This window comes from Anopheles darlingi, chromosome 2 (genome assembly GCF_943734745.1).
Source record: "Anopheles darlingi chromosome 2, idAnoDarlMG_H_01, whole genome shotgun sequence".
NCBI classification, from domain to species: domain Eukaryota; kingdom Metazoa; phylum Arthropoda; class Insecta; order Diptera; family Culicidae; genus Anopheles; species Anopheles darlingi.
Genome location: NC_064874.1, coordinates 54,330,605 through 54,345,604, shown reverse-complemented (window position 1 = coordinate 54,345,604; position 15,000 = coordinate 54,330,605). Strand labels below are relative to the sequence as shown.

The window sequence follows — 15,000 nt, the reverse complement described above, 5'->3', positions numbered from 1 at the left end:
GATAAATTTGATGAATGGTCTTGGGGATACTCACAATGCACGATCAACATCACTCGCTTGCTTACCGATGGTGGTACACCGTTGGAAGCAATGCATAGATATGCTCCCATATGCAGCCTATTCACTTTGGGTATCGTGAATGTTGGTCCTTCTACTGATGATACTATCGACGTTTGTGGAGCAAAGGGAAAGGAATAAGAATAATGAAATCAATGGAATCACAAGGAAAACACGCGTTCCGTTGCCTCCCAACTACTAAAAGGAAGCCCAGGAAAATAGACCAACGTTTACCGGTTGGTTGATTTACTAATAGCGACACTGTCACCGTCCACAGCAAATGCAACCGTTGAACATAGCAAACGGGATGAAAAGGAATGAAAGGTCATCGCTATAACGCAGCTACAGACAGAACATACGACAAAAGGCAGTACTTGTCACATTCGCAACATCCTCTCAGCAATTCCTTATGCTCGGTTAAGAAAGCATCCGACTGAAGAATGTGTCGTTCGCTTACCCCACTTTCTTTCTCAACGCTACCAGTCTGCTAGCAGGGTAGTGCCGAACGTGAATGATAAATTTTCAATTGGGTAGAAAATTGGATCAGGGGAATAAACTTGTCATAAAATAAAATTATTTTTTCGGATCTTCACTTTCCTGGCATCTTTTACCCTATGTGTTTCACATGGAGTAACGCCTACCAACTACTTAGGTTTGCGCAGAAACTAGCTGCAGTACATAGCTTGATTACTATATTGAGCAATGGATAGCAACATCAACAGGGTAATCAACATTGTTGACACAGCGGCGAAAATACAGGAAGCATGTAAAAACTGTTTAAGTAACATTGAAAATACATTCGTTTTGAGATGTCAAAAAAATCCCAAAACAAATAGTTTAGCCTTTTTAATAGAACAGAATAGTTTTACCAGCCACTTTTTCATACTCAATAGTTTTGCCAGACATTCATTTATCGGTTTGGCCAAGAGACACACGAGGGGTCGAATGATTCGGTACCGTTTAAATCGAGAGCTGTTGTTGGTATATGCCAATCCCCTGCAAGCAACACAACGCGGTTATGAGCAAACGAAAGATGAGCTTCAATTTGCCACCCTTAATAGTTAGTAGAACCAAGTCTTCTTCGATCGGTGCAGGGCTGGTGTATGAGAATCGTTTGAATACAAGGAAAATTCGACCATCAAACTCCGACGCAGCCCCAGGAAGGCAAGCAAATATTTACGAAAAACGAAACGTATGGTTGCGAGTTGGAAACAGCAGGCAAACTCGTACAGATTCGATGTCTGCACATGTTTGCTTAGCTTCCTACGACGACAAGTATCACTATCGCTGGGTGAAGGATGCTTATTTTGTGTGTAAAACAAATAAATGTCAGAAGCGCCGTACAGACTCGTATTGTGTATTGTGCTACACGCGATACTAAGTGCATAGACTCGAGCGGTTCTGTGAATGTCGCGGAATAACTTCATCCAACATGATGTCAATAAAATGGGAAAATTATTCGCCAAATGTCGATAGCGAATTAGCTCATTTATGCGATTGGCGTTCCATCCGCCACCTTCCTACCCACCAGATGCCGTAGCCTGCCAATACTCGCTGTTTATTCTAGCTCGTATCACCCGGCATGTTTAGCATGGTTTGGCGGCACGCTTCAGTCGCACTTGTCACACGAATTATTCATTTGGTTCTGTCTCGTTAGGACCTTGGGTTGGTCACCGATAGGAACTTTGGTTTTGTGAAGCATATTGACATCGATTAGGTTGCCTCTCTATCTCATTCCAGCTGTTGAGATTTCACTTTCAATCAAATCATTCTCAACCTGATTGCAACAGTGCATGCGTACACCCGGTGCTTGTTGTTTCAATACACCAATCGCACTGTGTTGTTACTGAACCAACTGCTCTACCTACCTAGACCTGGGGGTTCACTGAGGGAGTTTGGATCAAAAGTTCAAACCACCACGCTCTGGTCGCTTCAGTTCGTCGAGCACAGAGCAGCTCCAATCGAAAAACCACTCCACATTGGAACGAGCTATTATTGATATTAAACTCATCTCATTCAATCGTATATCACTCACTACCCGCAATGGATTGACTGAACGAATGAGGAAGCTGCTCATTGAGCGAGGGTGGTTTGCAATGGGTTTTTGCAAACGAAATAAAACACCCTGAGCAAACAAACTTGAGGCACGCCTGCATCACAGACCCATAAATTATATAGCCCATCAAATATCATTGCTTTACATCTCGATTCCACCGATACCGCTACCGGTGGCGGCACTGTTGTTGTTGGTATGGTTCGCGTTTCATTTCGATACTGTTTAACTCACCTTACTTTTAACAGTAATTTCTCCGTTTCGACGCCGCTTTTGCTACAGATCTACTCCCAGGATGGGAAGTACGTTTCATCTTTTCGCAAAACGAGCGAACGGAAACGAAAAGTTTTCATTTTAATGGCCCCGAACATAAAAAACATGCTCGTGTTGTTTAAATTTTGAGTGGACCTTCGACCCGACAGTCAACACTCGTTGTTAGTTACCACCTTGGAAATGGATGGAACGCAAAAAAATGCATGTCTTTACAATGCCGTTTAAGTTCCCGAATGCCATTTTCCAAAAACAAAATATGTAAGCAAAAACCCAAAATAAATCATGGTCAAGTTTCGAGTACTCACCTTGCTCTCCATCTTGTAGTGATATGTTTTCACCTGCTTCCCGTCGCCACACTATGGTTGGGGTAGGGGAACCTACTGCTGCACAGCGCAACGTAACATTACTACCCTCTCTCACGACCATGTCTGTGCTAGTCGGATAGTCCAAAATATCTGGAGGAACTGTAAATGTATATTTTATTTCAAAAAGGATGTTTCACTTTCTATATTATCATATTTCCTTAGTTTTAAGCGATGCGAATGCTCCCAGAAGGTTTGTCGCGGATCTACAATTTGCTATTCGTATGGGCCACCCTAAGCCATTTGAACTGATTTGGTATGCAGTTCTCTGGCGCCCACAATGCAATTATAGTCAATTGAGTCTGAGGCACCAATGTTATCACCCTGCAAATCATAAAAACCTCCCATCAATTTTTCCCTTTCCGTTCTCGTTCTACCCATACACGCAAAAGTGCCTTTCCGTAGGAAGGAGCGAATTTCAGTGAAACGCCGCCTTCCATTCGCATCCGGACCATACCTTGCAAATAAATGCTTTGTTTCTTTGCAGCCAAGACATGTGATGCTTCAATCTTGCAGCCATTGCTGCAAGACGGAAGCATTAAAGACTATTTATGTGTTTTTGTTTGTTTTTGTTGTTCTTATGCCGCTGTGCGCTGCTGCTGTTTGCTTTCTGGTTGTTCATTCTATGTCTACCCGTACACACTCAATGTTCCAACAAACATCTAGCAAACGCAGGCCGCAACATATCGATAGCTAAAGGTGACCAATTTAAATATCTCGTGACTGTGAGCAGTAATTCGTCGCATAGAAATGGCGACCTATATGCATTGAGTTTTCATTCCTAATCACCATTCTTTGAAAAAGTCGCAATACCATCCAGCAAAAGCCCACCAACAAAACAATTGAAGGGTATGCGGGGGTAGGGGCACCACAATGCTTTATTTTGTTGTACATTTCCGTAATTTTGGTCAGTATATAGAACCTTGTAGGCGTAAGACACACACACGCCCAGTCCCTATGTCCTTTCAAGGCATTTTATGCACAACTTCGTCAAGGTCACTCGATTTAAAAACAACTCCTACAAGCGGCGAAAATAGACTTTTGGAAAATAAACTAATTATCCTCTACCACTACACCGCCTGGATAATCAATCGGATCAAATACAATGCACATCGAATGCTCTCAGATCAAAATCATCACTCGTTTCACATCCTGCTCCAATGCAATTCCGCCAATTCTTTGTCTTGGCCGAGAAGCAAGTTTATATTTACCTACGACATCAAGATAACCCATCTGGCTTTTCATTGGATCCGTATTGATTTGGCACATGTAAAAGCCTCGGTCGGTTTCACGAATGTCCTTGATCCGAAGCTGCCAAGTTTTCTTCTCGGTGTACGTGATTCCGATGCGCTTGTTCTTCGTAATGACATGGTTTTGTATTGTGAGTATTGTCTGTGTATCCACTCTCAACCATGCTACCTGTTTCATTGATTAATTGGAGTAGAGAAGTAGAAAGAGAAGTGAAATCGTTGTTACCCTGACATCAAAAACAAAATCTCACTTGCGCTTCATAATACGCATTTCGTTGCCAAACTATTACATTTCTGCTTAAAACAGCATACTTTCTTCGCTTGCCAAAAAATCAACAACTAGAACCCCCCAAAAAAGTTGACACAAAACCTTTATACAAAAAAAACTCAAATAAATTAATAAATAAATAAATGCTTCTTTACAGTCCTACAGAAGGAATACTACTCTTAAGAGTGTTAAGAAACGATTTATGTAAAGAATCAAACCTTATAAGCACCTAAATCGTGCACTACACAAGTGAGGGTTGCTTCACGTCCAACAGCCGCAGTCACGTTCGCAATAGGAGAACTGAACTTTGGATCAGTTATCACTATAAAGAAAAAACAAATAAATACATAGAATGTGATAAGGAAAATGCGGCCATCAATTGTAGATTACGAGTTCAACATTTTGTGTATGTCGAACAAAGAAATATGAGGAAATTTAAAATAAACTGCCTTATTATGATAAAACGGATTTCGTCCCTCATAGGCCATCATACCAACTGCGATTAAATTCAGTATAATCGAATGCAGCAACGGAATCACTTTCGTTGATTATTAATTAAATCACCAACCAAACGAGAACCTTCACGATAGCACTGCTGGTGGGTATGGCACGATCATGATAGCATAAGTGGCTCGTCATGCAGCTGACAATTTATTAAACAGTATAGTGGTGTGTTTAAAACACCTAATGAAAATCGACGTTAAAACGAAATAATTGAATGCTCGCCGGAAGCATTGGCGGCAAAAACAATCACACATCCTCCTCGCTCTCGAGGTATAAAGGCCTACGAAACATCACGTTGGCAACATCTGAATCGTCTCTGCTATGACCAGATCCAAACAATTAGGTTTTCTATGGAGAGAACACATTCCCAACTATTCGATGGAAGAGTAGCGAATTGATTTTCGTTTCTCTACTATCGAATAAACCGATGGCCTAAACGCTTTTTGCAATATGACTGCACTTCGAATACCAATTCATAGAATTCTAGTTGCATGTTGGAATGCAATAAATGTTACTTTAGGCAAAAAACTATACATTTAAATATGATAAAATAGCATTGCTTGTGCTACCATGTACTTTTGCATTGCATTGTATTCTTTAGCTGATAATATAGTTGAACCGCTACACATATAAAGTTATATTTGAGTGAGGCGGAACAATTGGCAATGCTAGATAGTAGTTGCTTACACTTTGAACAAATACAAACATACTCATAACATTCCAATCCAGCATTCAAGCATAACATCCTGCATTGAGCTAAGATGAACACACTGTAAAAATTATATTTTTTAAATTATCAATATATAAATTCGTCCTTCTCAGTCTGTGTAGGGGTAAGTGGTGGGACTCATCATCATCATGACTATCACAACGTAGTCAACCCATGTACATGGTTGGTTAACTCCTTCTAAAGAATCGATGTTCAAATGGAAATTCTACTTAATGTATTTTAAATAATTTGTTTTGTTTTATTCCCTTTTTGTTTTGATTATTGACATTTATGGCATGGCTCTTAGTTTAACATAATTACGAATTTAAAAATCTAATTTATGTAAACATACGATCGATAAATTGTAAATGACAATTCGTACTCATACACAACATGAATAACTATCTAGTCAAATATTTCGCTGTCCACGATTCTTTACAGGTATACTAGTTTTAAATTGTTAATGTTATGTATTATTTGTGCGCCGCTTGACTGTCAAGTTTGTATGTTAAGTTTAGAATTCCCACGTCATTTCATCACACTAACTATACTTATGCATTATTGCTTTTCCGGTTTATAAGCGCAGCATGCATGTGTGATGGGTGATCGTAAGCTCATAAGTCCAGCAAACTGACTGCAATCTTACTTCTGGGGAACGGATTACTATACACTTCCTTTCACGCCTCTGTCCTACTTTATAGCAGGGTAGCTATATACCAGGATACGTTTGTTTTTAATCCTTTCTACAAATTATTACTCTAACCTGTCGTGTGCACTCGCGTCTCTCTCACATACTTAAGTGATGGTCGATGACAAACATCGCATCTCAGAGGGAGTTTTCTATAGAAAAATTATAACAACTATCCCTGACTCAACCTTAGCCGCCAGCTATGCACAGATAGGAGGATTAAAGTACGGTAAGTTATGCATACACCCATGTTATCTAGTCCACATGACAAATTTGATAACACTCATCATGTTGATTAAACTCTAAGGGGCTACCGTTCAAAAAAGACTTACAGTTTTTTACTCATATGGTATAAAGCTTATCGTTCCTCCTAAAGCTTAGATAAAGAGGGGATTATTATAAAAAATATAAAAGCTCCGAAAAGAAATCATGAACACTCTTCATGAAACCATGGCATGCTATGAATAACATTGTTTGTTATAAGACAATGTAGCTCAGCTCATAAATTATTGTAATTATGTTGTTCAATGTTCTGGTTGTATTACTCGAACAAAAATTTGAAAAAAAAAACGCAAAAATATATAAAGTGTAAGTAAGTATATGACAACTTGTTTTAACACATCTAGAATATTATTTATTTTAATTGAAAACGAAATACTACCTTAGCTTCAATGAGTCACAATGAATAGTGAATGGTGTTTACTCAAAGGTACCCTAATTATGACTGAGTAACGCCCAAATAAGGCTCGTTATGCCAGATACCATTATTTTCGAATCACAGAAATGATGCACCGATGGATTTAATGATGATGGTTTCAATTTGAACGATCCTTGCAAGTGCACCGATTCGGTAAATTAGTCGTTGAGCCTTCTGCAACTCCTACGTCTTTTGACGCCGTGTGATGTAGGGTGATTGGTAAAATCCCAGATGCATGGGACTTGCTGGACACTCCATGCACAAACGGTAAATTATGGATTTATCACACTCGACCCAGCCGAAACCACTACAATACATCATCTGCTACGCTGCTGAAGCATGATAAATCTCAACACATGCAAGAACGCCTTTCTCCTCCAGGCATGCCTGGAAGACTTGAAATTACGGATGGCAGACAATCGTGATGTATTGCACTGCAAGGTGTGAAAGCTAATTTAATTCCTCCATCATCAATTACTAGTAGACTGCTATTACAACACAAAAAACATCTTTCTTCAATAGTTCGCAGCTTTTTTCTTTCATTTGCAGCTAAAACATTGCGGATTAGCATTTGTGTGTTTTTGTTAAAATGTTTTTTTGGATTTTGTGGGGTCCTGGAAAAGCTGACGAGAAGAAAAGAAAAGGGTTCAATTCAATCCTATAAATTTGTATACTAAAATCAATTATCTATTCTCCGTTCAACAATCAAACATTCTATAGAAATGGGTAAAAAGCGTTTCCCTCTATGAGATGCATTTGTAACTATAGGCGTGTTTCGTAGCATTGCGCTTACTTGTAAATGTGAACCAATGAAACCATAGAATGGACTATTTTTAAATCAAATATTCAACTGCTTATGGACAGCGAACAGCACACTGCACTATGCCCTTTGAAATAATCATATGTATCGAGCTCGTGGCATGAGACTGCATTTGGAATTTGGTTTAGATTGAATATAGTTCTAGTGCAAATTAGGTATCACAGTCGAACTAACCTTAAGTTTAACCCGTGATATGCAGTAAAAATAGCTTTAAATGCCCTATATATTTGTGTTGTAATGACAATTGCTTCTTAAACTATGTGTCTTAAAAAGTTCGATCGAACTTACCTGTTATTTCAGACAAAAGTATCGGTGTTATCATATAGACAGATATGAAAATCGAAAGCTGCAGCAGTTTTGGCGTAGTACGGGAAAACATAGTTGAAATAGAATTCCTTAATCTTAATATACTGGTGTTAGACAAGCCAAACCATAACACGTTATATATCAAATCTAACACACTACACATAACATATTATTGCATTCATTTTTATGTCCTTCAGCGATCAAATAAACACGCAATCCTCACTGTGACATGTTGTATTGCCAAATACATGTTTATCCCCTTGCGCTACTTTCGTTATAAACCTATTTAAACTCAGTTCGTATAGCTCTCCGATATCTCACAATTAAGCTGTAAATAAACAAGATATTACATATATTATATGTGCGAGAACAATATATCGTTACAGTCACGTATCGAACAAACATTTGCTAGCAAAGCCTAATAGTGATAATATCCCAATGAACATTTACTTTAGAAATTAGTGACGAAGAGTCTCTTCAGAATTTTAACGAAAGTTATGTGATCTGAAACAGTGATTATCATAGCTGACAATTTCGCCTTTGATGAGGACACCAAAACAGAACTCTTCCTGGTGCTCATAGATAGCAATATCTCAGGAAAGACTCACATTATACTTCAATCTCCCAACTGAACCGATCGTTTTCTGCATTCTAGAATGTAGGTGACACTAGCGACACGCATCCATGGTAAATGCTGTCGGCACGACACGGTCAACACATACCAAAAGAGACGGCCAAGGTGAAGGATATGATGAAAGTGTGAACATTCGAACTACACGAGAAGGTCGATGTCACTCTGCAGGAATGAGCGTAGACATCACACCAAGCGTCCGGACTCAATTTCAACCGATAATCGGACGCTTGAGGGCATCAGCTACCAGCTGTCTGGAGTCGGCTAGATCAATTTTGCATAAGTAAAAGTTTTTTTGTTGCTCATATGAGACATGTTCGCACAGAACGAAGCCGAACTCGACACGCTGATGATGATGAAGAGGCGATTCACACATATTAAACGAAAACATCAACATAAAATTTCAAACTATCTCAATACTCAGAACTATCTCACTTTGTGCCCAAAGCGTTAAACGAAAACGAAAAGCACATCTAACGGATATCGCTTGTTGTTGTACCGACGCTATGTTGTTGTGAGGGGTGAAATGAACTTTGACACTTGATTAACGTCCGATAAATGACGGTATCATTGGCACCAACTGGACTGGGTGGTTAAACAGCATCTACACTTTTATCAACGTTATTAGAACCTGGTAAACATAATACACTGTGCGCAAGAACTTTGTTGCATCAAGTACCAAATAAGTAACAAGTCCTTCATGATCAAGTCTCTCAACGATCCGCATGAACTACTAAAGTTGGGAGTGTATATCCCCATTCATAAACTAATCTACACTTCAGTACCAATGGTGATTCAGTATTCAACACGTGCATCTTTGTAGTAACTATTTACCATTACGGTTTGAAGTAATTTGCATGTCTTCCAAACTACAAAGATTACAAACACGAATAATGATTAGTGTCGAGCAAATGCTTATTTGTCAGTTGTCGAAACTCCAATAAATAGCAGAAACTAGTAATATTGGCTTAACCTAGAACATCTTGCGGTACACTCCATTGACTGCACTTGATTTTACGTGTGCATGCATCCTGTAGACATATGCAAAAAAGCCTTTTCAAAGTCTAAACTCATGAACAACTGTTTCAATCATCTTGTCAATCATACACTATTTGTTGAAATACGAGCTTTTTAACAAAGTTGCAACAAAATATAATGACTATAAGCATACATTCGATTACGTTTCAGTTTCTAGACTGTTGTTACGCCTACACCCGGTTGATAGTTATAGAACTCATGGGAAGTCTAGAGAGGATTTGTTATAACAGGTAACTAATGAGACACAGGCAACCGAATCGATCAATAGCAATTAAATTAGGTGCTCTTTGAGAGTGTCTAATCTCTAATATGTGGTAAGGCTAACAATTATCAACATAATAAAGAGTATATATATATATATATATATATATATATATATATATATATATATATATATATATATATATATATATATATATATATATATATATATATATATATATATATATATATATATATATATATATATATATATATTGTATGAAATTTCGGGACCAATCCAAGCAAAACTGACAAAGATATGGATTTTTCAAAATCCGTCTTTCATACAAGGCTCAAAGCATCTCCCTACTTTTAACCAAAACCAACATTTTCAAAGTCGATGCCCATCGTAGCCTGAATACTACTGGACCGATCGATTTGAGCCAAGGTAGCCCCGTCGAGCTTTTATAAAAATTGTTGATATTTTTTTTTATATTTTTTTAATTATGTGAAATGTCATTTTTTATGGCAATAGAAAAATCATCACTTTTTCAACTTAAAAAATCTGCTAAAATCGAAAATGGGAAATTTAACAAATACTCAACGGGGCTACCTGGATAAACTTATAATCTAACAAAAGAACATTCATTTGAATATTTCTGATGACCCAGCACGTGGCTACGATGGGCACCACAAAAACTACATTTTTGCAAACTTGTCTTTCTAGATTGAATACCATAAACGTAGTTTTGAACAAATCTTCCCCAAAATAGAACCAAATATTCTTGAAAAATTGTAGTTTTATATGAGATTATTTTGAAAATTAAATTTGACTGGTTTCTTCACTAAAAATCGTCAAAAATAAGCCTTTTATTGACCCGAAATAACCAAAGCCCCCCCCTTAAACGTCAATCTATGCCATTCTTACTTGAGATAAATAAAAGAAAAAATCAAATGCGTGTGTTTTCCTGTAGGTTTGTAAGAATTCTACTTAGCAGATTACAATAATCGTATTTAGATGACCACGAATCCTGCAATAATTCCTACGTTGCATTCTAACTGAATTATAATTCATCAATCGGCATTACCAGAAAGTGCGTTACCACGGCAACAACGGCGGGTGCAGTTGAAGCATCTACTGCATCAACTGTTTCCCCTCATGTACAAGCATTTGGGCAATAACCTCCGAACTTATTCACAACTGCCGCGCTTTTTGAATATTTTAATGGTGCCAAAACAACCCGAATGCGCATTCTGAGCATGTTTGACTAGACGACTTTGAAAACGAATAGCCTCAAACTAACTAAACCAACCATCGATCCTCTGTAAAGAATACCTTCTTAAATGTAAAAATATACCGAAAAATTATTTTAAAATCTCCAAATATGCATTTTACACGTATTGTGGTAGTCTATGTATTTATATGTATAATCTGAATTTTTTGGGAAATATTTTTTAAATAATATAAACCTAAAATTTTTCGAGAAATGCCGAGAAATTACTTCATTACACTGTGTTAATTCGTCATTCTAAATAAATTTCAATCCCTAACATAATTTGTGGAATTAAACTCATTGGGTCAGTGCAATAGATCAATTTATAGGTTTATGTGTATCACTTCCTCTTCTACTTTTCGTCTTCGACAATCAGACTCTATGGCACCAGACCCAATAAATTATTTACATCCCATTCTTGTATCGTTCCCTTATGCCAAGAGAATTGAAATTAGCTGCAATTTCAGCAATGGAGGTAGACTTTGCCACCGAGCAAGTGGTGTGTACGTGCGTACGTACAGAAAACCCAGCGGTAGCGGTATCTGCTAATGCAAAACACTAGAAAATTGGAAACACGTGAGTAAATTGATATTCCTTTTCAATTTAAAGTTCGTGCACCATGTGGCCTAGAAATCGTTTGAGATTCATTTCATTTTTTTGACAAAGAACTTTGGGACACTTTCTCAAAGCGAATACATCGCAATAATCGATTTTGTCCGCCAACCGTAGGAGACACTGGCTTACACTGGTAATTTAATATTTTCACACCAACACTCTAACTGTCTGCCTTGTACATTGATGTTTTGAGAAAGGGTGAATGTCGTCCAAAGCAAATGATCACTCCTGCCACAAACGAACGAGTTAAAACATATCCAAGAACGAACCCACTGTTGCTATAATCACACAACTTCAAAAAACGCCTTAGAAATAATGGGTAATTTCTCGCATTCGTGACTAAACTATGACGAAACAGTCACAAACTTTTATAACGATTTTCTTTCCTTTATACAGCACAAAGCGTCACCGATACGATACACCGATATTGCGGTAACATACCACAAGGCACAAATAGTTCACGTAAACAAATCACACACACGGGAACGACCTGGAATTCTCTCTACTTCAACAACCGGCGAATCAGGGCGCAATGCATTTAGGTTTTGTCATAGTTTTCACCCCAACCAATGCTCAACTAATGCTACCAATCAACACAACCATCGCCGAACGACTGGGCTGTTTTCGTTAGAAACCAACGGATGAAATGCAATGTCGCGTGTTCGACGGCACTCACGGTTTGAATTTCTTCTGCGAGATTTGCCCGAACTGGTGCGCATGTGCTATAGAATGTTCCTAATGAGGTACCGGTTGAGCTGATAGAAAAATTCAAATATAACGTTTTCTGTTTTCCATTCGTACTATTTTTATAATACTACTAGTAGACCCCGCAAACTTCGTTCTGCGACTCGACTCTTGAACCCTTCTTGAATTTCGACTGCGTAATCCTATACTTGATCTTCTGATTATTTTCGTAATTTTTGTTCTATCCAAGATGATCATCAAACTTAAACCACTTTGCAAATCATCGTTGTAAGACAAAGTTGCGAATCAACCAATCTATCCTTTATTTACACAACCCAAGCGATGTTTGGTCTGATGGCTATAGAAAATGAAAGTACCGCAGTAGGCGATGATGATCAAATTAGAATAAGAATATCGAATTCATTGAAGTATGCATTGGAGCTGAAAGGCTTTCATCCAATGTTTAGAAATAATATCAAATCACGTAAACTGTGAAGTGAACAGCCAGTGCAAAAAAGAGTTTCAGTTTGCCATTAAAGGACAGAATTTTCTCAACACTTCTCAACGTATAAACATGCTCTGCTTCATGTAACGAATTTATAGAGCCAAGAATGAGCGGAATCGGCACATCCGTTCTGAAGTTATGGGCGTTCGAAAGTACGCAACTTTCATTTATATATATAGATACGAAGCGGCTAAACATCCACAAACTATGCCCAAATAGATCTTAAATCATTTCAGGAGGATATCAGCCATGACCGTTATATATCTCACTTCACTTCCTTTTGCATATGGTAGCTCATAGATACTCATTTTAGTTTCAAAGGTAAACATATTCGTAACACCTGCACACAAATCACATGTTTGTTGTCAGGGAAATGGCAGCTTGTTCGAAACTAAAACATTTGGGAAAAAACTATTTAACCAGGATCTGAGATCATAATATGGACACTGATATAAGCTTTCTCCTTTAAATTGTTGCCATCAAAATCAAACAAAACAAAATAATCAACCATTTTAAACCACATAAAACATCCTCATAACGCTGTTACATTTTCATAAATAGCATTAAAAAAAAACAATGTCAGGTAAACAATTCTTTCGTTCCTATTTTGTAAATGGATTCAATGTTCTAATGGTTCTATGTTTTAATGATCGCTTAGATCAACTAAATCGCTTAAGATTTCCGAAGTTGTAGATCATATTAAAATAATTGGCAGAACTTCCTTTGCGAGAAAACATAAATATTGTAGGCATAGAATGAGTCGAACAGCCATAGCCACCGCTACAAATGATACAGAGAGTATGGATAGCACAACTACCTCAGGCAGTTTTATATGAATCACCTCCTTCTAGTCAATATACGGTGTTAATACCCCCTTAATGAGCCATGTAACTGTAAAATCTCATTACTGCAGTTGTGCCCAAGTGTTTTAACACTTATTATTGTTATTGTTTTCTATTATTTCATTTCAACACTGTCGGTTACCCGGAGGGCCAATCGTGCAGCCGACCAAAGGACTTGTGATATGCTTTTATTTCGTGTTCAACGTGTTCTGTCCGCTATTGTGGTTCTTTTATGTTTGTTTATTGTCATTTCCACTCCACTCCAGCAATCCTTGCAACATATCTTTACATCTTTCGTTTCTTTGCATGCTTTTGAAACCCTCAACAATTCGCCGACTAGCTCTAACGATTCAACTGCTTGGTCATGCCCTTCGAACCGTCAACTCATGAACATCCGGACAGGACCGACGTCGTTTCTCTCGAGCATCACGGTCGTTGCTTTTGTTCGTCAGCACCGTTGGCTGATATAAAACTAAGTGTAAACATGATTGTTATCACTCGGCTGGAATCAGTGTTAAGTACTCATTGACATCGATGAAAGCCTAGAAGAATACTACCTTGCATCCATACCGGCTTTAATTGACCATTACTCAAACCATTACACTCAACCGGAGGAAGCACAGTCCAAATATTGGAGAAAATTCAATTTTTACTTTGCCATTTGCCAAAGTTTCTCAAATCATAAGCATCAAATGAAACACTAGGTTACAACTATTATGAAACGCATAAAGGGGATGCTTGTTAAACCCAATACAACCAAAATGATTGACAAATGAATTAATAGAAACAAAAAGCTAAGTAAGTAATACTGTTCTTCCCTTTCCATCTTGTAAATTTGCAATCTCGTGAACTAAATGGATAATCGACGTGTAAAAGCTTGTTACCATTATTGTTGATTCAAAATTTATGAATTTATCGCTCAATTTCTCTAACGCATTAAGGCGATGGGAACATTGTGTGATAAATATAAATGAATTCCCTCCATGCTGGTGTAAGTTGCGGGGCGAGAAAAAAAAGAAGGGATGAATATTTATTCTACATTACGGCTCATGTTATCATTATTACGTCACGTCTTAAGTTGGATGTCAAATCAGGTTCTAGGAACTCACAAGCGATGCGTGGATTTTCGACACAACGCTCTGGTACGTTTCGTAACGAAAGACGAACCACAAGGAGACACCAATGGTTCTGCTACACTTCATAGATTACTGAGAAGCTGATCA

General features: G+C 37.9%; 1 protein-coding gene across 5 annotated transcripts in view; it reads right to left on the bottom strand.

The window, feature by feature from the left end:
- Positions 1–12,340, bottom strand: part of LOC125949193 (lachesin-like) — a 20,403-nt gene extending 8,063 nt beyond the window's left edge. Inside the window, exons 1-6 of one of the 5 annotated variants that reach the window (XM_049675964.1) lie at positions 12,016–12,340; positions 7,970–8,315; positions 4,482–4,585; positions 3,957–4,164; positions 2,689–2,847; positions 35–163 (exon numbers count right to left, since the gene is read on the bottom strand). In XM_049675964.1, the coding sequence (XP_049531921.1) occupies positions 35–163; positions 2,689–2,847; positions 3,957–4,164; positions 4,482–4,585; positions 7,970–8,150 (781 nt within the window). In that variant the 5' untranslated portion in view covers positions 8,151–8,315; positions 12,016–12,340. Of the gene's footprint in view, positions 1–34; positions 164–2,688; positions 2,848–3,956; positions 4,165–4,481; positions 4,586–7,969; positions 8,316–8,709; positions 8,835–12,015 lie in introns of those variants that run through there. The other 4 variants (XM_049675962.1, XM_049675967.1, XM_049675965.1 and 1 more) reach the window with 4 other exon arrangements.
- Positions 12,341–15,000: the final 2,660 nt, after the last annotated feature.